The sequence below is a fragment of the Pan troglodytes genome, chromosome 1 (assembly GCF_028858775.2).
Source record: "Pan troglodytes isolate AG18354 chromosome 1, NHGRI_mPanTro3-v2.0_pri, whole genome shotgun sequence".
Taxonomy (NCBI): domain Eukaryota; kingdom Metazoa; phylum Chordata; class Mammalia; order Primates; family Hominidae; genus Pan; species Pan troglodytes.
Genome location: NC_072398.2, coordinates 186,736,933 through 186,757,611, shown reverse-complemented (window position 1 = coordinate 186,757,611; position 20,679 = coordinate 186,736,933). Strand labels below are relative to the sequence as shown.

General features: G+C 49.2%; 2 protein-coding genes across 25 annotated transcripts in view; one reads left to right on the top strand and one right to left on the bottom strand.

Moving 5' to 3' along the window:
• Positions 1-3,473: 3,473 nt before the first annotated feature.
• Positions 3,474-10,818, top strand: DMAP1 (DNA methyltransferase 1 associated protein 1). Of its 4 annotated transcripts, none has more exons than XM_009455793.3 (11): positions 3,474-3,585; positions 3,721-3,916; positions 4,408-4,499; positions 4,761-4,956; positions 8,458-8,616; positions 8,735-8,902; positions 9,203-9,388; positions 9,553-9,624; positions 9,951-10,023; positions 10,162-10,454; positions 10,704-10,818. In XM_009455793.3, the coding sequence occupies exons 2-11, from the start codon at positions 3,812-3,814 to the stop codon at positions 10,761-10,763; spliced, it is 1,404 nt and encodes a 467-aa protein (XP_009454068.1). In that variant the 5' UTR covers positions 3,474-3,585; positions 3,721-3,811; the 3' UTR covers positions 10,764-10,818. The 4 variants fall into 4 exon arrangements, with proteins under 4 accessions (XP_009454068.1, XP_009454073.1, XP_009454065.1 ...); XM_009455798.4 differs by having other exon boundaries at positions 3,518-3,607; positions 3,767-3,916; XM_009455790.3 differs by having other exon boundaries at positions 3,521-3,640; positions 3,767-3,916.
• A 420-nt stretch (positions 10,819-11,238) lies between these two features.
• ERI3 (ERI1 exoribonuclease family member 3) overlaps positions 11,239-20,679 on the bottom strand; it is a 134,323-nt gene continuing 124,882 nt past the window's right edge. For 20 of the 21 annotated variants that reach the window (XM_016961252.3, XM_024345226.2, XM_024345228.2 and 17 more), the window contains one exon: positions 11,239-11,785. Coding sequence is in view for 12 of the 21 variants with exons in the window: in XM_024345226.2 (XP_024200994.1) it covers positions 11,703-11,785 (83 nt within the window). In the remaining 9 variants the exon portion in view is untranslated. Of the gene's footprint in view, positions 11,786-20,447; positions 20,602-20,679 lie in introns of those variants that run through there. The other variant, XM_063781360.1, reaches the window with a different exon arrangement.

The following is a 20,679-nucleotide window of genomic DNA, read 5'->3' as shown; positions in this document are numbered from 1 at the left end:
TAGCCTGATTTTTGTTTTATTTGTCGAGTTTTATTCACATAGGTGTAATGGAAGGTATTAATTTATTCACAGAGACCTCCTTGTTGTTTGGTCAACAAAACACTAAATTTTAAGATTTAACTTTTGTTAACCCTAGGGTTGTAACTTACCTTTATATAGTCAAATTTATCAATTATTTCCTATATGCTTAATACTTGCTTCCTTTTTATTGAGGTATAACTTTCATACAATAAAAGGCACATTCTTAAGTGTGCCAGCTCAATGATGTTTACATAGGAATGTATGTAACCATATACCATCACCCAGATCAAGATGTGGAACATTCCCAGCACTCCAAGAGGCTCATGCCTTCTCCCCCTTGGTGCCCCTCCCACTGTTTTGATCTCTATCATGATAGATCAGTTTTGTCTAGTTTTGAACTTCATATGAATGGAATTATACATTATGTATTCATTTGTGCCTTTCTTCTTTCATACAACATTTTGTCAGTGAGATGCATTCATATCCTTGCATGTAGCAGTTTTTTTTTTTTTCTCATTGCTTGTGGTATTCCATTGTGTGACTATACTATAATTTATTTATACTTTTGAGAGACTTTTGAATTGTTTCCAGTTTGGGACTATGATGAATAACAGTGTTATGATCATTTCTGTATATGTCTTTCTGTGAACATAAGCACTTATTTCTCTTAGGAATATACCTAGGAGTAGAACTGCTGTGACATCAGGGATATGGATGTTTGACTTTAGTAGATAGTGTCAATGTTTCTATGTGGTTGTAATAATTTTATTTCCACCAGTAATGTATGAGAGTTCTGTTGCTTCACATCCTCACCAACACTTGGTATTGTCAGTCTTTTCACTTTTAGCTATTCTTGTGAGGAAAATATAAACTACTAATATTGAAATCAAGAAGAGATAGACTAATAAGTGTTTAAAATAATCCTTAAAGACTCCCTTTGCCCCCAAACAAAAAAAGGCCTGAGGGTTTTTAGGTCATTTCTACTAAACTAAAATGTATGTGTGTGTGTGTTGCGCATTGTTCAAAGGGTAGAAAAAGAATGAAGGTTCCTGACTCATTTTAGAAGACAAGCATAATTCTGATTCCAAAATCACATCAGGATAGTTAAAAGAAAAGAAAATTATAGGCCCATTTCAGTTATAAATTGATTTTTTAAAAATCCTAAATAAACTATTAGCTAGCTAAGCCCAAAAGTATACCTTCTTTACATATGTATTATGATCAGATGGATTTCATTCCATAAATGTAACATCACAAAATCTGTTAATACACTTCAGTAGTAGACTAAAGGAGGTAATTCTTATAAATATATCAATTGATATCAATTGATGAAAAGCATTTTTTTTTTGCTAAAGATGATCACCTTAAGGAATAAATAACTCTTAGAAAACTAAGAAGAATGTTCCTTAATTTGGGAAAGAGTATATACAAACAACCTGGAGCAAATGTTATGTTTAATAGAAAAAATTTAAATGCACTCCCCTTAAGATCTGGAAAAAGACAAGGAAGGCCACGACCACACCTGCTGTTTAACCAATTACTGGAGGTACTGGAAAATGCTAAAAGAAAAAGAAATAAGGGGTATAAATTGAAAGGAGGGGATAAACTTGTCATTATTTGCAGATAACATGGTCATCTTTCTCTAAATATTTGGAATCCATTGCCACTGCTACAACCTTAGTTCAGTTTCCCAACACCTCTAACCTAGATAGTCACAACTGCCCTCTAGTCTCCTAAACTCTGGCCTGGTCCACCTTCCACAGCGCACAGTCTGCCTGTCTTTCCTTCTTCCTTTCCTTCTTCCCTTCATTCCTTCCTTTTATTATAGAAGAGGTACACATTCATTATAGAAAGTATAGAAAATATAAATTGCCAGATAAAAACAAGTGATGGAATCATTTCAGTTTAGTCCTTTCCAGAATTTTTTCTATGTATATACACATTTATAAAAAAAGAGAGACCACTAACTTTCCCTGACCAGACTATGGAAAGCAGTTCTCCATCCCATCGCTCTATTTCATTTCCTTCCTAGCTCTTGTTACCATCAAAACCTACATTATTAATTTTATTGTCTATTTCCTTAGTGTTTCTCCTTCTCCACTAAATATAAGCTCCACCAGTAGCTATTTGTATCTCGTTCACCCACTGCAATGCCCAGAGTCTAGAACAGTGCCTGGCACATACATTCCTTTATGTACTGTGATCCCTGTCTTCACAGAAATGAGTCTATTAGAGATACATATTAAACAAGTAATTACACAATTAATTAACTACAACTAGGGTCAAGTGTTTCAGGCAGCCAATTGCTCTCTCCCTTTCTGGCTCCAAGGACCATTTCCTTACCCTGTGGACAATTTCTGCTGTAAGACTGTGACTTCCTCCAGAAACTGTTTGGAGCTCAGTGGATCCATCCAGGAATCAGACCCAGGAACAGGTTTGTACCTCCAGGCCTAGTTCTCCAAAGTTTTGGGGACTAGTCAGGCTTGTGGCTACAGCTGTTGTATCCCCTTGTCTTCTCCAGGCCAGAACAGGCTACACCACTTATAGCTAACTTGTGCAAACTGTCTGCTCCTCTAGTCCCTGCTGGTATCTTTGGCAGGTCTTGACTTGGGGTCTGGCCTTCTTAATGCCTTAACAAGCCCCACCCTATCCCACAGACTATGTGTCCTTCAAATTGACAGGCTGGTTTGCAGACTGCTGAAGCTGGGAGCTGCTTTCCTTGTCCCTTGTGCCCTTCCTCAGGACCTCCTGTCTCTCTCTTTCCAGGAAGATCCCCAGGTTTATTCCCTTGAGGGATACTTCTAAGCTGGTTCCTGCTTGGGGCTGTGTTTTGGGCTTCTTCGTACCCCAAAGAGTGCAGCTAGCTCCTGTACTAGTGAAGTGCCACGAAGCTGGCCTCCAGGAAATCCCCACGAGGCCACAACCCACAGATATCTCCATCAGAGGAGGTGCAAATGAGGGCCCACACTTTACTCCATTTTGGCAGCCGCCCTAGGAAGCTCTGCCTTTATTTCTTCATCTTCAAGCTTATCACAATTTAAAGTTTATCTCTTCATCTCCAAGCTTAGCACAGTGCCTAGTACATATTAGCACTTAATGAAGAGGGGGCAATTCAAATCATTAACTCATTTAATAAAAAAATAGTAAATGTCCCACGCACCGTGCTAATGTTTTACAAGGATTCTTGGTATTTCATTTACACAGGTGCCATTACAATTTCCATTCTGCAAATGAAGAAAAAGGTCCAGAGAAATTAAGTGACTTCCCAAAGTCACAAAGTTCTGGTATCTCTTCACTGCCTGAGACGCAACGGAGCATCGTAGAGGGAAAATGCCAGAAAGCAGGCAGTGCACCAATGAAAACAGGCTCGCGGGAGAACCAAAGGGTGGCAAGCTCAGCACGGCCAGTAGCTTTCACCCTCGGTTGCCAGTCGGCTTCCTTTCCTACAACACCGACCGGAAGTGTTTCTGTCGGCCGCGTTCCGAATGAGCACCGCCGGAAGTTTCTGCCGCGGCTGTGCGGGGACGGGGGAGTGGTAGTGGGGGCTGCAGCTGCCGGACCCAGGTGCGGAAGTGCGAGGGCCCAGGTGGCTGAAGGGGCCGTTAGGAACATCCAAGCGGTGGGGAACAGGCAGATCCCCGACCTGACCTGGACCACCCTTCTCCTCTTGGCCCGCCCCTTCACCTCGCCTCCGCTTAGGTCTGGATTGGCCCCGCCCCCTGACCTGAGCCTGGTCCTTCTTCAGGCACCGACCCTTGACCTCCGGTGGCTCCCCCATCTCTCAGGCGCGATGGCTACGGGCGCGGATGTACGGGACATTCTAGAACTCGGGGGTCCAGAAGGGGATGCAGCCTCTGGGACCATCAGCAAGAAGGACATTATCAACCCGGACAAGGTAGCAGGGGCACCTGAAAGCGTTGGCTAGGGGAGGGTAGGGGAGTGAAGATGGGGAGGAGTGACAACGGGCAAGGGATGGGTGCTACACTTACAGTGAGTTGGGCGATAAAAGGGGTGACATAACAGGACAGGGAATATGTGTCATCCTTGATGGGAGGGAGGAGATGGGACATCGTGGGAGATGGTGGGACCAAGAGGGTATGACACCTCTAAGAGCTGAGAGGACCAGGCAAGTGTGATTTTTGCAAGATATTGTTGGGGAGAGATCAAGACATTGTAACAGTCTGAGAGTTGGTGGGATGGGGAGGGGACTGCTCTGATTTGGGGGTAGGATGGTGTCCCTGGGAGTGGGTTTCTGTGCCTTTACAGTGTGTCAGTTTGCCTGTCATTGACCCTGTAGGTGCTGCTTTGTTCAGGGATTGAGCTGGACTAAAGAATTTTCAGGAAAAGGTCTAGGTTGTGGTTCCTTTCTGTGGTTTCCTTCCTCAGAAAAAGTCCAAGAAGTCCTCTGAGACACTGACTTTCAAGAGGCCCGAGGGCATGCACCGGGAAGTCTATGCCTTGCTCTACTCTGACAAGAAGCAAGTATTGGAGTCCCAAGTCCCCCAGGTTTTGGCCCCTGATTCACCTGCCATGCCCCTAACTACTAGTTTTCTCTAACAATTTTCTCCTCCCCAGCAAGGGCTCCTGCTTGCTTAGCAGGATGCAGGAGGACCTGAAATCTTTTGCTCCAGGACATGACTTTCTTGCTATAGGGTAGGGTAGATCAGCTCCCTGGGACAAAAAGCTCTTTAACACACCTTCTGATTCTAACCTCGCATCTCCCTAAACCTCCCTGCCAGGGATGCACCCCCACTGCTACCCAGTGACACTGGCCAGGGGTACCGTACAGTGAAGGCCAAGTTGGGCTCCAAGAAGGTGCGGCCTTGGAAGTGGATGCCATTCACCAACCCGGCCCGCAAGGACGGAGCAATGTTCTTCCACTGGCGACGTGCAGCGGAGGAGGGCAAGGACTACCCCTTTGCCAGGTTCAATAAGGTAAGCTACCTTCATTCAGACACAGGCCAAGATTGCCCTCCCACTTTGAGCCATTTGTGCGAGCTCTCCAGTCTCCTAGGGTTGGTTCTGGGGGCACGCTCATGCCCAACTGTGATTACCCACTCAATCCTTGTGGCAAATGCATGCAGAGTAGGACTCTGTGGGTCTTTTCTGCCCAAGGGATCCTGTTCTTTCCCGGACCTGCTCTGGTTTTTCATGGCTTTTCTTGGTCTTTCAAATGTTGCTGTTCCTCAGAGCTGTATTCTAGGTGCTCTAGTCTTCTTGTTCTCTACTTTCTTAGTATGAACCCTGTGGCTTCAGTTACCCTCTCTACAAGTCACCAATCCAGAGCAGTGGTTCCTTCGCATCCAGTCATTTACTAATATCTCTTTCTCAGTGCCCCACAGGTACCTTACATCAGGTAGGTACCCTGAACAGAGCTCATCATCTTCCCTCTGTCGGTCCCAAATCTGTTCCCCATCTCAGTGAATGGCACCATCTTTCACCCAGTTGCCCAAACCAGAAACTTGGGGGATCGTCCTGACTTAGTCTTCTCCCTTAGTCCTCACAGTATTTAAATCAACAACAGAACAAAGAAGGTAGGGGAAAACAAACAACAAACATGTAAGGAAATAAATTGGAGTCTTTCAAATAAGAGCCGTCAATAACACGAAACCAGGATTTGAATGGATATGAAATGAGATAAAGAGTGAACTTGTAGGTGTAGGGGAGTCCTACCTTAGGTTGGTCAGGGAGGGTCTGAGAACGTGGCATTTGAGCTGGATGCCAGTGATACATCTATTTATTGAGTCCTGTTGATTCTTTTTCCATAATAAATCACATCTCTGACTATATTCTTCATCACTATGCCAGCCCCCTAGTCCAAGCTGAGTTACCTGTGTAGCTCAGCAGAGCACGGCCTTCCCAGACTCACCCATTCAGTGAGAGGCAGAGCTAGATTGGGCTAGGTTTCCTAGTCCATTACTTAAGTCATTGTACAGCGTGGCCTCACAGCTGCTGCGGCCTGGAATAGCCTAGACTTAGATCCTAAAAGCCTCATTTACCTCTTCTCTAACCAATCTTTGTCCCTGGGCTGGAGTGTCACTTGTTATACCCTATGTATCAAACTTCCCACACGGTACCAAAATTGTTTTTTCAGCTGCAGTATGAGCTTTGAGAGGCTAAGATCCCTGCCTGTCATATGCAGCACTGTGTCTCCAGCATAGGTATTGCAGCCCCATGGTAAATATTTGTTGAATGAATGAAAAAATGTCTTCCTCACTTGACTATGAGCTACTTGAGAGGACTGGCTGCACAGTTCCTGAGGATTTTTTTTTTTTTCCTTCTTTGAGACAGGGTCTCTTTCTGTCTGCCAGGCTGGAGTGCAGTGGTGTGATCTCAGCTCATTGCATCCTCCACCTCTAGGGCTCAAGCGATCCTCCCACCTCACCCTCCTGAGTAGCTGGGACCACCGGCGTGCACCAACATGCCTGGCTAATTTTTGTGGTTTTTTTAGAGACTGGGTTTCACCATGTTTCCCAGGCTGGTCTCAAACTCTTAGGCTCAAGTGATCTGCCCACCTCAGCCTCCCAAAGTATTGGGATTACAGGCGTGAGCCACCACCGCACATGGCCCTGAGTTGTTGGTTTGTTTGTTTTTTAGTTAAATTGAATTAAAATGCATAGGAGAAATATGTAACCAAACCTGGGAAACCAGAGAGACTTCCCAGAGGAGATGATGCCTGAGAGCTCGAAAGGTTGAGAAAGTTACCTAGGTAGAAGGAATGTGGAAGTGGAAGGCATTTCAGGCAAGAGCAGAGGTCAAGGAGGAAGTCTGCTATGTTCTAGAAACTGCTAGTCATTTGGCTGCAGTTTAGGGTTCATGAGGGACAGCGGCTGCAGGAGGAGACCAGGTCATTTATTTGTATGTTCATTAATTGATTTGGTAGACACTGATACATACAGTGTGCTGAGTCCTAAAGGTGCGAGATGAACTGGACAACCCTTGCTCTTCAGGAGTTTGTGAATTATCTAGAAGATGCTTTATCTTAGATGGAGAGCTTCTGAAGAGTTTAATAAGGGATAGTTGGGGGTAATGATAAGATATATATTCTAGAACACTAGGACAGTGTGTCTCAAATCATCTGTGGTGAAGGACATTTTTCTATTTTATTTCTAAACCATCAGAGACTGATAAAGATAATAAAATTATAAAGACAAAATACAAGTCCATGTTTCTTCATATTAGATTCAACAGCATACAATTGCTGTAAAATTGTTACGTAAGTTTTTCAGTGTGTACTCTCAGTTTCCATTCTCATCATAGACCAGGGGTAAGTGTAAACAGCACTGGTTTGCAGACTATCCTTTAAGTAGCACTGTTCAAAGAGATCACGTCTTAGCTGCAGATGGAGAATTGATTGGAAGAGGATTGAATGTGGGCAGAGATCAGTAGCGAGGCTATTTCTCTGATCCAGGCATGTGACAGTGGGTAGGCTGACGGAGAAGTGGCAATGGAGACAGAAATTTTGGAGGTAAAAGCCACAGATTTGGTGAAGGGGAGGAGTCAAGGGGAAAGATAGGAATTAAGATGCCTCCCAGGTTTCTGGCTTGAGCAGCTGGGTTGGGTGATGGTGATATTGACTGAAATCTGGACTGGAGAAGATAATGTTTGAGAGAGGGCCATGAGTTCAGTACTGAGCTAAGTTTGAGGTTCCTTGGGGCCTCCAGTAGGAGATGTCCAAAAGGCGACCAGTTTTGGAGCTGGTTGTGGTCTTTAACTGAGAAGAGAGACTTCCCTGATGTAGTCTAGCACTGACTCCTTCCTTGGGTCTCTGACAGATTCAGCTCATGGTAGTGCTGTTTGTCTCTGGGGGAGGTCTGTGGAAGAAGGGAGGAAGGGGCATTGGCAGGGCTGCGTCTGACAGATTCAGCTCATGGTAGTGCTGTTTGTCTCTGGGGGAGGTCTGTGGAAGAAGGGAGGAAGGGGCATTGGCAGGGCTGCGTATGTTGGTAGTAGGATTCAGGCCCAGCTTCTGTAGAGATGCCTGACCTTGGCAAACTCTGGGGGAGTGGCAAGTCCCACTGTGCCCACTGGGTGGCAGTAGTGCTTCAGATGAGTTGTATGGACTAGGGGTTGCTGGGCCTTTCTCCAGGTAATTAGCCATCTGTCCTACTCCAGAGTTGACCTTTGGACTCCACAGAAGCACTTACATGTGGGCCCCTCACCTTAACTATGGGGGCAGGAGTGTGTGTCCCATGACTGAGGCTCTGGAGCTGGAGACAGTGAAGTTGATCCTGGAATAAATCAGAGGCAGGCTACAGTCCCAAACCCTGCTAGGACCTCTAGTCAAGCAGACAAGTTCTTTCCTCATTCCATGCTGCAGGGGCACAGCCCCAGGGTCTGGCAACAAACAGGAGCAGCTGTGGTCACTGGGGCCTGGAGCCTGCTGGACATGACATGATGTGGGCATGCCCCTACTGTGTTCCTCTGTGCTAGTAGACTGTGCAGGTGCCTGTGTACTCGGAGCAGGAGTACCAGCTTTATCTCCACGATGATGCTTGGACTAAGGCAGAAACTGACCACCTCTTTGACCTCAGCCGCCGCTTTGACCTGCGTTTTGTTGTTATCCATGACCGGTATGATCACCAGCAGTTCAAGGTGAGCCATTGTGTATTTGCATGGGTGCCCAGCTTCTGGGTCTAGCAGGCCCTACTTTTATGCCGTCTCTTCCACATGCCCCTGAATGTTCATTCCTCTACCCTGTCTTGCTCCTCAGAAGCGTTCTGTGGAAGACCTGAAGGAGCGGTACTACCACATCTGTGCTAAGCTTGCCAACGTGCGGGCTGTGCCAGGCACAGACCTTAAGATACCAGTATTTGATGCTGGGCACGAACGACGGCGGAAGGAACAGCTTGAGCGTCTCTACAACCGGACCCCAGAGCAGGTAAGCCCAAGGCCACATACCTGTCCTCCATGCCCCACACCCCTTGCTCATTGTCTCCATCCTCCATCCCCTCAACTCCCACTCCCAGGTCCCCCTGCCTCCCACTGATACCTTATTAACTGCCCCAAGCCCATTCCTACTTCTCATGGGCCATCCCCCCTGCTTTTCATAGCCCTTCACCTCCCTCATGATCCATTACTTCTCAGATTCCCTCACAGACAGCCCAGCACCCCGTCACCTGCGTGTCTACCCTCACTCCTAGAAGTGCCCTCACACACTTCGCATCCCTCACTTTCCCAGGTGGCAGAGGAGGAGTACCTGCTACAGGAGCTGCGCAAGATTGAGGCCCGGAAGAAGGAGCGGGAGAAACGCAGCCAGGACCTGCAGAAGCTGATCACAGCGGCAGACACCACTGCAGAGCAGCGGCGCACGGAACGCAAGGCCCCCAAGAAGAAGCTACCCCAGAAAAAGGAGGCTGAGAAGCCGGTGCGGAGGTTCCGCCAGCCTAGCTCAGGGTGGAAGGGTCACCTGGCACAAGGCCTCACCCCGAGTGGAGGGTTCTGAGAGCACCCAGTGCTGATGGGGTGCTAGGACTAACCCTGGGCCCTCTCCCTGTGACACCTTGGTCTCCATAATGCCTTCTCCCCCAGGCTGTTCCTGAGACTGCAGGCATCAAGTTTCCAGACTTCAAGTCTGCAGGTGTCACGCTGCGGAGCCAACGGGTACGTGAGTCACCTCCTTTAGCAAGTTTGGGTCCTGGGCTCTGCTCTGGGCTCCGTGTCCCAAACGCTGCAGGCAGGTGGGGATGGAGCAGTAGGAGAGATTGCTGCAGACAGAGGTGGCCTTGGCAGGATCTCAGTGATGTGGCCAGGCTAAGGTCACAGCAGCTTTCACTATATTCAGCTTCCTGGCTATTTCCTTTTCTGGCCCATAGTTAACCTCCATGTGTTACCGTCTCTCTTCCACCGTCTTTCCCTCTGCCTTTTGTCCCCTTCATCCTAAGCCTCTTGTGGCTGGGACAGGCTTAGCTTGCCAGCTTTCATTGCAGATGAAGCTGCCAAGCTCTGTGGGACAGAAGAAGATCAAGGCCCTGGAACAGATGCTGCTGGAGCTTGGTGTGGGTGAGTGTGGGGACTGGGCCCCATAGGGTGTACCCACCCGAGGCTGTGGATATAGGTTGGGCAGGGGGAGGGGAGTTCACATTGCTGGCCCTCTACCACACCTGGGCTCTGCCCGTGCTGCCTGCCGCCTGCCTGCAGAGCTGAGCCCGACACCTACGGAGGAGCTGGTGCACATGTTCAATGAGCTGCGAAGCGACCTGGTGCTGCTCTATGAGCTCAAGCAGGCCTGTGCCAACTGCGAGTATGAGCTGCAGATGCTGCGGCACCGTCATGAGGCACTGGCCCGGGCTGGTGTGCTAGGGGGCCCTGCCACACCAGCATCAGGCCCAGGCCCGGCCTCTGCTGAGCCGGCAGTGACTGAACCCGGACTTGGCCCTGACCCCAAGGACACCATCATTGATGTGGTGGGCGCACCCCTCACGCCCAATTCGGTAAGAGTCTGGACAGGCTGGGAGGCACGCCTGGGCCCTGCGAGTGAGCACATGCACATGGGTGTAGGGGCTCCTCTCCCTCTAGTGCCTGCAGCAGGAACGATCATCACTTCTGTGCGAGTCTGAGACTGAGGGTAGGAGTGGGTTGACCAGTGGGCGTCCTTGTCCCTGAGCTTGTGAAGCACATGCACTAAACCTGACTCAGGCCTTGGGGGGTCACTGACCTCAATGCCTTCTGTGTATCCTCAGAGAAAGCGACGGGAGTCGGCCTCCAGCTCATCTTCCGTGAAGAAAGCCAAGAAGCCGTGAGAGGCCCCACGGGGTGTGGGCGACGCTGTTATGTAAATAGAGCTGCTGAGTTGGACCAGGCTGCTTCCTTTTCCTTTCCTTCACTTCTGATGCCCCTAGTGGGAAGGGTGGGCAAGGAGGGGATTGTCACGGCCACTCCACAGGGTGGCAGATAGGTTTGCCTGTGTTCAGGCCCTTAGCAGCTCTCTGACCACTAACCACTACCAGTTTCACCCAAATTCCTGCACCTCAGAGCACCTGTGGTTTACACTCAAGATGGCTTTGCACACAGCTTGTACTGATAGTCGCCGTGCTTACACAGATGTGTGCATATTGAGGGAGGGTGTCACAGGTGCTGCAGTGACGGCCAGTCACACATGGATGGCTTTGTGCACAGAGGCAGTCTGGAGCATGCTCTACCTACCTTCACATCCTGACAGCGTTGGCGCAGCAGCAGCCTCACACACACAGATGGCTTTGCACACACACCCAGTGCCTCGTTTCCCCGACTTTATTCAGTGGCACGTTCACAGCGGGGATGGGGGTAGACACAAGGTGGGGCCTGATCTGTCCTGGAGCCCTGGGGGCACCACACACCATGCACTATGGATGGGAGGGGGCACAGGGGGGGCTTGGTGGCCCCACAGAAGCCTGTGTACCAGGGAGGAGGCGGTGAGTGCCTGGGTCCCCCTAGCCCAGGCCCGCAATGGGAGGGGCTGATACTGGGCTGAGATTGAGGGGTGGGGATGGGGGGCACAAAGTGTCTGCTCCAGAAGGGCCAAGTGGCCAAGCCCTTGCAAGGGCACAAGCCCACGCCAAGGGCATGAGCCCACAGGGCAGCTGGGGACACTCTGGACACAGAGCTATGCCACTCTCCCTCTTCCCCTCTGGTGAGGGAGAGGAGGATTCTGGGCTGGGCCAAACAGCTACCCTGTCCTGCCCCATCCTGTCCTCGGCCAATCAGAACGGCTTCGATGTCTGCTTGAAGATGAAGCCTCGATAGGCGAGTGTCTTCATGATGTTGGCAATGTTCTTGCAGTCGTCTAAAAAGGAGAGAAGACATTTAGATCAGCCCCAGATCCTTCCCCTCCATGCCCACAGGTGCTCTTACAAGGGTGGGGGTGGGAAGCAGGGTCAGATTCAGGAGCCACAGGCTTTAGAGAGGGTGGTCCCATCCCCTGGTGGCAGCATTCCTAGCTTCAGGTTGGTCTGGGTGATGCTGGGCCGGCAGGAAGCCTGGTCTCGATGCTTCTCAGTTCCATAATTCATGCTGGAAATTGGCCGGCATGTCCCGCCCCAGCCCCAGCGGTGATGTATGGGCGCCGTCGCAGTAAGAAAAAGGCAGAGTAAATGTGTAATTTTTCCCTTGACGGCCCCCGGCCGCTGGGCGATCCTTCTTGTTGCTGCCGCGTGGGGACGGCCCGTCCGCCACACTCTGTCTTCCCGCCACCCGCCTTGATGTCTCCATTTCATTACTGCGCGGCCATTCATCACACCCATGGCCAGGGTGACTTTGCCGGCACTTTCGTGTGTGTGGGAGATGTGACCCAGGCCATAATCACTAGTGACAAGGCACAAGGCTTGGCACTGCTGGGCCAGGGCCCTGGGAAACACACCTGCCCTGTGTCCTGGGCTTGTGTGCTCAAACAGCAGCTTGCCTGGGCACCTGTTCCTGTGGAGCTCCGACAGGATGGGGAGGGTCCAGATTTGTGGTCCTCCTCTTAGCCTTGGCCATCAGCCGTCTACCAAACCCTCCTGTATACATCGGCGGAAACCCTGCTTCTGTCCCAGTAGGCTCAAAGTGGGTGCTAGTCACCTTTTTGGGCCCTGTTTCTGCCCATACCTCATGTGGAATGTGTCTGCATGTATCAGACTCTATCACAAACAGTTTCTCCAGTATTGGATGCTTTCAACTGTCCTAGAACCCTGGAGGCTGGAGGATCAAGCCTCTGGGGCCTCAGCATCATGGACATGGGCCAGGATTTGTTTCACCACCACCACCACCACCAGCAGGACGTGCACCTGCCCAGAGCTTATTCCACTAGCAGAAGCCTAGGAGAGAAACAGCCTGAGTGCCTGAGTTTTTCTGTTCAGCTGCCCACAGCAGCCACCAAACTCATTATCCCCTCACCTGCCTCTTCTCACACCTCCTTTAGATGCTCCTGGGCCATAACCAGGGCCTCAGCCACCACCAACCTTCATAGGATCGATGCTGTGATTGTAGAAATATTGTACATCAATGTCATAATCAAGTGTGGGGGGGTATTAAGGTCAAGGTGGGGTCAGGAAGCCTCTGCATGTCAAGGCCCACTTTTGCCAGGACCTTAGCCTAGGAAGGGGGACCCTCCAGCACTAGAAAAGGGCAGTAGGAGGGCACAGTCTCTGATCAGCCCAGGCCCTGTATCACTAGCCAGATCCTAGCTCTGCAGAGCCTGCTTTGGGCAGGCAAGTCAGACAGGGTCCTGTCTCGCAGAGATCAGCGTGGACGCACCTGCAGTGGATGTGGGCACAGAGAGGTGACACCTTCCCCCAGGGACTCAGGAAGCCATACGGGCTGGTCTGAGGCAGAACAGTGGGAAGACAGATGGGTGGGTAGTGGCGACCATGGCAACTCCAGACGTGACCCATCCCCATGGTTTATGGGCCAGACACGCACCCCGCTCAGCTGAGGCCCCATCATTTGTCTCTCTTAGTGTGTGTGCCTATGCTTTGGGGGTAGTGGGTGGAGGAGGGAGAGGCTGTGCTAGGCAGTTGACAGGAAAGGGAATGGGACCGGAAGGGGCCTAAGAGGGGGAAGGGTTAGGATGGGGCCCATGGGCTGTGGTAGTGCCAACAGAGAGACTATGATAGGGTGATTTTCTTCCCAAATAAGTCTGGCCCTATCAGGGAACCTCCAATCCTTCCTGTCTCTGGTACCCTAGGGACTGTGGCCGCTGTGCATATTAAGAATAAGTCCCCTCGTTATCTGCAATTACCCAGCGGCCACACACCTCATTTCTTCCAGCAGAAAAGAAAATTAGTTTTCTATTGACTTCATCTGGCTCCTCCCTCATTGCTGGACAAATCGTTCAATTTGCTTCCCCTGGCCCAAGTGAATGTCCCAGCCCCAACCCCCAGGCCACCAGCCATCCAGTGGGCAAGCACTGTTCTCCCACCTGTGCCTGGCCCTGTGCTGGGAGAGGGTCCCCACGTCCCAGTCTCTGTCCTTGACCTCTCCCCACTCTACACACTGGATGGCTTCATCTAAATCGTGAGTTTCGGCTACCCCCTAAAGATCACCTCTCCAGCCTGGACAGCTCATGGGCTCTACACCACATATTCCTGAACATCTCTTTCTAGATAAACCCTAAACGTCCAATCACGAGCTAATTTTCTCTCCAAGCTGCTGCTTACCCCTCACCCTGCTATGTTCTCCATCCCAGTGAATGGCACCATAATCCACCCAAAATGCCCAAAGAAATCTGAGTCATGTTGCCACTTTGCCCTCTCCCTCACTCTCCAAATCTAATCAAGTATGAACTTACGCAGATTTTCTCTTCTTCTCTGCCTAATCATCTTGGATTACAACAGCTGTCCTCTTTCTCTCTCAAATTCATTCTCTTACAGCCAAACTGATCTTTCTTACATAAATCTGATCATGTTCTTCTTCCTTAAAGCCCTTCAGTGGCTCTCCTTGCCCTCAGTTTAAAGTCTACACCAGTAATATGTCTTAAAGGCTCCGCAAAAATTGATCCCTGCTATTTCTGGTCTCTGCCATGCTCAACCCTCAATCCCTGGACTCCAATCTCAAGGACCCACTCACTGTTTTCTGAAAATGACAAAGTGGGTTTTGGAGCCAGAAAGACATGTTTCCAATCTTAACTTCACCCACTGGCTGCATACCACGCAGCAAGGGCTTAGCGTCTTTAATACTTAGGTTCCTCCACTAGGGTGATAATGGCCTTGCTGTTATTGTGAGGACCAAACAAGGTGTTGCACCCACGTCTTTGCACATGCTGTTCTTTATGCTTGGAATGCCTCCTCTTTCTGAAGAAAAGGCAAGGAAGCTAGTTTTCTGGAGGACCTAGTGGTGAGAAAGTGTATACAATTGATAGCACAGATGACTGATAGGGGCCGGCAGACTTAGTGAAACCAATTGGCATTCACTCCAAATTCTGACTTCAGATCCTGTTTACTGGGTATTTCTGGGGTCTAACATGTTGCAACTGGCCCACTACAATAAAGAGAGACCAGGGAAAGGAAGAAATTTGCTCCAGTTCACCTAACAAGTCAGTGGAATGGCAGTCATGGGCTTCTAGCTCCAGGCTCTTTTTCCAGCCCTTGAAGCCTTGACAAATATATATATATTTTGTTTTTTAAAGTCTATGGCCCTGCTAGAAAGTGAGGAAGCTTGGCAGAAGAAGCACTAGAGACAGATCTGGGGCTTTTAATAGGCCAAAAATTCAGACAGAGAGAGCAGCAGGGTGTCTGGTGGCAACACAGTCTCTTGGAAAGTTTTCTGCTTGAAGCTCTGGGGGCCACCTGGGTTAGCAGGCTTGCCTTCCAGCACCTCTCATTGAGCTAAGGAGGCCAGCATGAAGCTGCTGTAGGGTGGGAGTGGGGTGGCAGGGAGCACAGCCTTGCACCCACAATAGAGGCCTCCAAGAGGCCTCTACCTCACCTTCAAATTCTAGAAGGCTAACCTTTGGTTTTGTTTCATTTTGTCTCGCTCTGTCGCCCAGGCTGGAGTGCAGTGGCGTGACCTCAGCTCACTGCAACCTCTGCCTCCAATTCTTGTACCTCGGCCTCCCAAAGGGCTGGGATTACAGGCATGAGCCACCATACCTGGCCAGGCTAGCCTGTTTTTATGTTTCTGCAGGATCATCAATTTGTGACAAGATGACCCTCTCCTCTTCTTTTTTGGGGCATTAATATTCTCAGTGTTGGAAATATTTTTATATTGCCAAGACCATAATGTGAGGAGTGCAGCTGCATAAATCCCTGACAGAAGATTAGTGGGGCTAGCACCTTACAAGGAAAGACAAGCTTGTTGGCTGGGCCCAAGGACAGTCAAATGTCTGCCTGACAATCTCCACACAGAAGGGTTGCTCAGATCACTTAGGACACCAGAAAGAGCTCACAAAGGGCAAACAACCTAAGGCTGATATTCTCCATTAGCGGTACTTACCTGGGAACTGAGTGGCAGTGGACAGGAAGCAGGGCCTGGGCTAGGGAGACCCTCAGGAGGAAGGGGACCCAAGAAGTTAGAAGTCCATTCATTCATATACTCATTCATTCAGCAAACATGCGCTGACACCTTCTGTATGCTCAGTGATCTTGTACCATACGGCTTCTGAGGGATGTGCAAGACTCTGTAGCTCCCTGCCTTCAAGGAACTCAAAGACAGCCCTGTCAGGTGTGCAGTGCTATGAGAAAAGGACGCATGGAAAAGTTATCTAGTTCTGTTTGAGGATTAAATATTCCAAAGTTAAGCAGAGGTCTTAGGGGATGGGGGAGGGAGCTAACCCACCTTGTTAGGGCTGGGGTGAGGAAGGTGTTCAATAAATAGTATAGGCACATTTATGGAGGTGAAATGTGGAGTGTCCAAATAAGTTTATCAGATGGGTGGGGGGATGAAGAATCAGAAGGGAGTGGCAAGAGATGAAGCTGGTGGTCAGTGACTGACTAAAGGGAATCCTGAAGAACCTAAGTGCTAAACTAAGGAGCTTAAGATGTTAATATTCTGAGAATGATGGACATTGACATGTTTAAGGAGGGGAATGACAGTACCAGATCTTGTTTCAGAATTATGATCCTAGATGTGAGGACAGGATTGGAAGGATTAACCCTGAAGGCAGACAGATCAATTAGCAGATTGTACTATGGTCCAGACCAGAAATAATGGCTCAGAACAGGCCAGTGGCAGTGGAAATGGAGGAGAAGATCTATTGATGATGTGGGGGAAGTGGATGGAGGTAAGAGAATTTTTAGGAAATAGAACGAGCAGTCCTTAATGGGGAGATTAGGACAGCACAGGGGGAGCATCTAGGATCTCAGTGCCACTCACTGAGATAAGGCATACCAGGGAAGGTGCAAATTTGGATGAGTTAAGTCATATTCCTATGGGACATCTAAATTTGTCAGGCATTTCTTTATGGTTTCTAGGCTAATGTCTTGCTTCTCTATCTCAGCATTATTAAACACACACACACACACACACACACACACTATCCTATGTTTTCTTCTAATACTTTCAGTTTTTTTAATACATTAACTTTTTAATCTGTCTGGAATTTATTTTTGTGTGTGGTAAGAAATAAAAACTCTAACTTTTTTCCCCCTAATAGCCAATTGTCCTACCACCATTGATTGAACTGTCAACACTTTCCCCACCCTTTTGAAATGACACCTCTATCACATATACAATTCCCATACATGTGTCTGTTGGAGGCAGGAGTGAATGTATGTGAAATGATCAAAGAAGCCAATCAAACTGGGGGAACAGGAGGGACAGTAGGGTGGCAAGCTGCTGATCTTATGGGACTAAGAGGGAGTGTGGCCTAAAGGAACATGCAGACACATCCTGAGGTCTGCTGGAGTCTCCACAGGCCTCCTGCCTGCAGAATGCTTAGCTTGGTAACACACTTTATTACTGATCTTCAGGACATGGTGAGGAATGGGGCAAGAGTCCATGAAACAGGGACCAGAAGAGGTAGGGTAGGGTAGTTGGGAGGTAGGTGTGGAGAACAGTGCAAGGAGAAGGAACCATGCATGGTAAGGGTGACACAGCAGGATCCTTGGGTGTGTCCACATTCTAGAAACTCAACTGTTGCCACATCTGTCTGTCCAGACATCCTGGCAGCAGTAATGCCCTGAGAGCAAAGTGCCAGTGCCTAGGCCTGCTTGACACAGGACTGCCAGATTAAACGCAGCCCCACCAGCTCCATACAGGACATACTTATACTATATTTTTTACACTAAAAATTATTTATCTGAAATTCAGATTTAACTAGTGTCCTGTATTATTTGTAACCCTGTATTATCTGGCAACTCTGTGATGGGGACCCAACAGCTGGGTGCAGTTTAAGGTTTAGCATAAAATGTTAGCTTAGAAGGAAGATGAGGGCCAAGGCAGTGAGTTTAGGACTGACACAGCAGATGGCCCCAGTATATCCTGCTTCTGGGTTTGAATCCAAACTCCACCACTTAATAACCATGTGAACTTGAGCAAGTTCCTGAATTTTATTTAACTTATCTTTGTTTTGGTTTCTTTTTCTCTAAAATGGGAATAATAATAATTATAGCAATAACTTCCCTCAAAGTGTTGTTAAAAAGATGAGTTATTTGTGAAGTGCTTAAAACAGTAGCTCGGTTAGTTATTATTTTTGTTATTCCAATAACATCTAAAAATAATGTTATTCCAACAATAAATTCCTGATATCCCCACCCCCCGGTTCCTTGTCTCAGACATGGCCTACACAGTCCCCTGCGCCCCCATTCACGGCCACCTTGGCCCACCCGACCCACTTCCTAGACACACACTCCCTTCTCCCCACAGCCATGGCTCCCATAGCTTCCTACCCCTCCCCCAGACAGGGTCCTTACAGCCTCCACTCCAAAGTGACCCCTTCTTTCAGTCCCTCCCCTCAGCCCCCTCCACCCCACCGAGGTGCCTGGAGGTGCCACAGGCTGATGGTGAAGGATGACGATGGTTCCACAATAAGGGGAAAAGGCAATTTCATCTTGATTAGCAGGCGATTTCTCTCACCGTAATAAGCGCGCTCCAAATAATTAGCGTGTTTTACGTAATAATGAAATTACAGAAATGCAGTCCACTTATTCAAACAACTCACCATTACCATATTTTTAAATATTAGACTTAATTAGAGTTTATCACTTCAGAGAAGTATGCGGACCGAAGATGTTTTTAAAAAAATCCTCATAAAGTGTTTATTAAGCGCTGGTAAAGCTGGGATAATGATGTGTTTGGAAATTAAGGCAATCAAACACTTACCGCCGCTCCTGGAGGCCAGGCATGGAAATGAGGCCATTACACGCCCATTACCCGCCAGCTCACAGCCACTTGGGGGCGGTGGGGTGGGGGGGGGATGTGCCTGGCCGGGAGGGCACAGTGCCTGGAAACCCCTTTGCCAGCATCCCAGAACTGCCTGACCAGTAAGCATAGCATCAAACCCCTTATGTCGCTTACAGTGCATTTGGCCACCAGGAACTCAACTCAGATTTGGCCAGGCAAAGGACATGATTGGTCCCAAATGCCAAAGATGATACCCAAGACAAACCCTTATCCAGACTCCCAGGCCTGGCAGGACATGTCAACGTTATTCAAACCCCAATACAGAATGAGAACAGAAACCACGATGGGCAGCCAGGGAGGTCCACAAGAGGAGGTGGAGGGTGAATCCCACCTGCTGGCTCCAGCCACTGCAGAGGAAGCTACAGGCCCAGACCAGGTGACCACTCCCAAGTCTTGGCCACACAGGAGAAGGTAGCTGGAGTGGTGGGAGAAGCTGAGGAATTGTGCTGCGAGCCAAAGAGGCAGAAGAGTCAGGGGCCAGGCTCAAGAACAGACATGGGGCCAGAACCTGGATCAGGGAAAGCAGGCAAGAACGGTGGCAGGGAGAGTGGCTGGTGGCTCCAGGCCCCATTTATCCCAGTGAATAACTAATTCTAGAATTTATAGTGCTGGGTTTTTGTTCTGTGGCCATTTTTATCTGCGAGGGAAGGAAATGAAGAGGCAGCACGGACGCCACATCTTTCTGTGTTATTGCTTGTCTGCCATTTGCAAATCATTATTAATTGTGGGCCCTGGTGGCAGGCTGGGTGGGGGCCGGGCTGGGTATATCCACATAGCTCTTCATCAAGGACCCCAGCCGCTGCCCCAGAGAGCCAATTACCCCGCCCTGATTGGGATCAGATAAAGAGGGAATTTTTACAAATTAGGGAATAAATAGAATTTCCACACAGGGTGCGGGCAGGACCTGAGAGGCTATAATGAAAAACCATCCGTCACCATCAGTGCGGCCTGGGCACGCAGCCCCGGCACTCCCTCCCTTGTGGGCCCGCCCTAATGCTCAGGGGCCTGGGCGTACAGGTCTGAGGACACCCCCAACCCTTCCAAGGCCTGGAAGCGGGAGCGGAGTTCTCAGGGGGTGCATACACCCTTTGGGCTGAAGATGCTTGGGCCCTAGCTCTGGCCTGGCCCTAATGCTGCCTCTTCCTTTTCCTACCTCTCCCTTCCTCAGGCTCTTGGGAAGGAGGAGACTGAGGCAGTCCTGAGAAAGACCAGAGTTGGGGACCACAGGACAAAGACCACATCCATGTCCCCACAGCCATGGCAACCCTAGGGCAGAGCCCCAGCCCCATGGACCACTCACGCGACTCCCATTAGCACTCCTCCCCTTGGATCATTAAATATGTATATCTTATTACACGCCTTGTTAGAGTATCGAGCTCTATTGACTGATGATAAATCCTGAGCCTCGTCCTGGCCATAAATTTATCTGGAGATGATGAAGACTCAATAATCTAGTCAGGCAGATAATATCATCGGGCCTTAAAAAAGATCATTACATTATATGTCAGAATTAAAAGTGAAATATGCCGTAGTAACAGGGCGGCTGCTCTGGCCATTACAGAGGATGCCCGCCTCCCCCATATCAATCCCAGCCAAGGCCCCATCCAGGTAGAGGAGCCAGGAAGCCTCACCTTTCTCCTGGTCTGGGATGCCACAACTAGAAGTGCCAGGTTATAGCCAGATCACCTACAGCCAAGTGAAGGGAACCCAGCCAGGGAGGGGTTGGCTACTGAGAACAGCTGAGCAGATCTGCCATACCTGGCAGCCTCATCAGTCTTCTGGGTCCTGTAGTGGATTCAATAGGAAGGTGTCAGGGCCTTACCCTCTTCCAGAATGGCCTGAACTACCAGGACAGATTCTTTG

What these genes read in the sequence shown, in the direction of transcription:
- DMAP1 (XM_009455793.3), top strand. Translation starts at nt 3,812, where the DNA reads ATGGCTACGGGCGCGGATGTACGGGACATTCTAGAACTCGGGGGTCCA. An exon ending in ACATTATCAACCCGGACAAG is followed by an intron (nt 3,917 to 4,407) that starts GTAGCAGGGGCA and finishes TTCCTTCCTCAG; the next exon opens with AAAAAGTCCAAGAAGTCCTC. An exon ending in ATGATCACCAGCAGTTCAAG is followed by an intron (nt 8,617 to 8,734) that starts GTGAGCCATTGT and finishes CTTGCTCCTCAG; the next exon opens with AAGCGTTCTGTGGAAGACCT.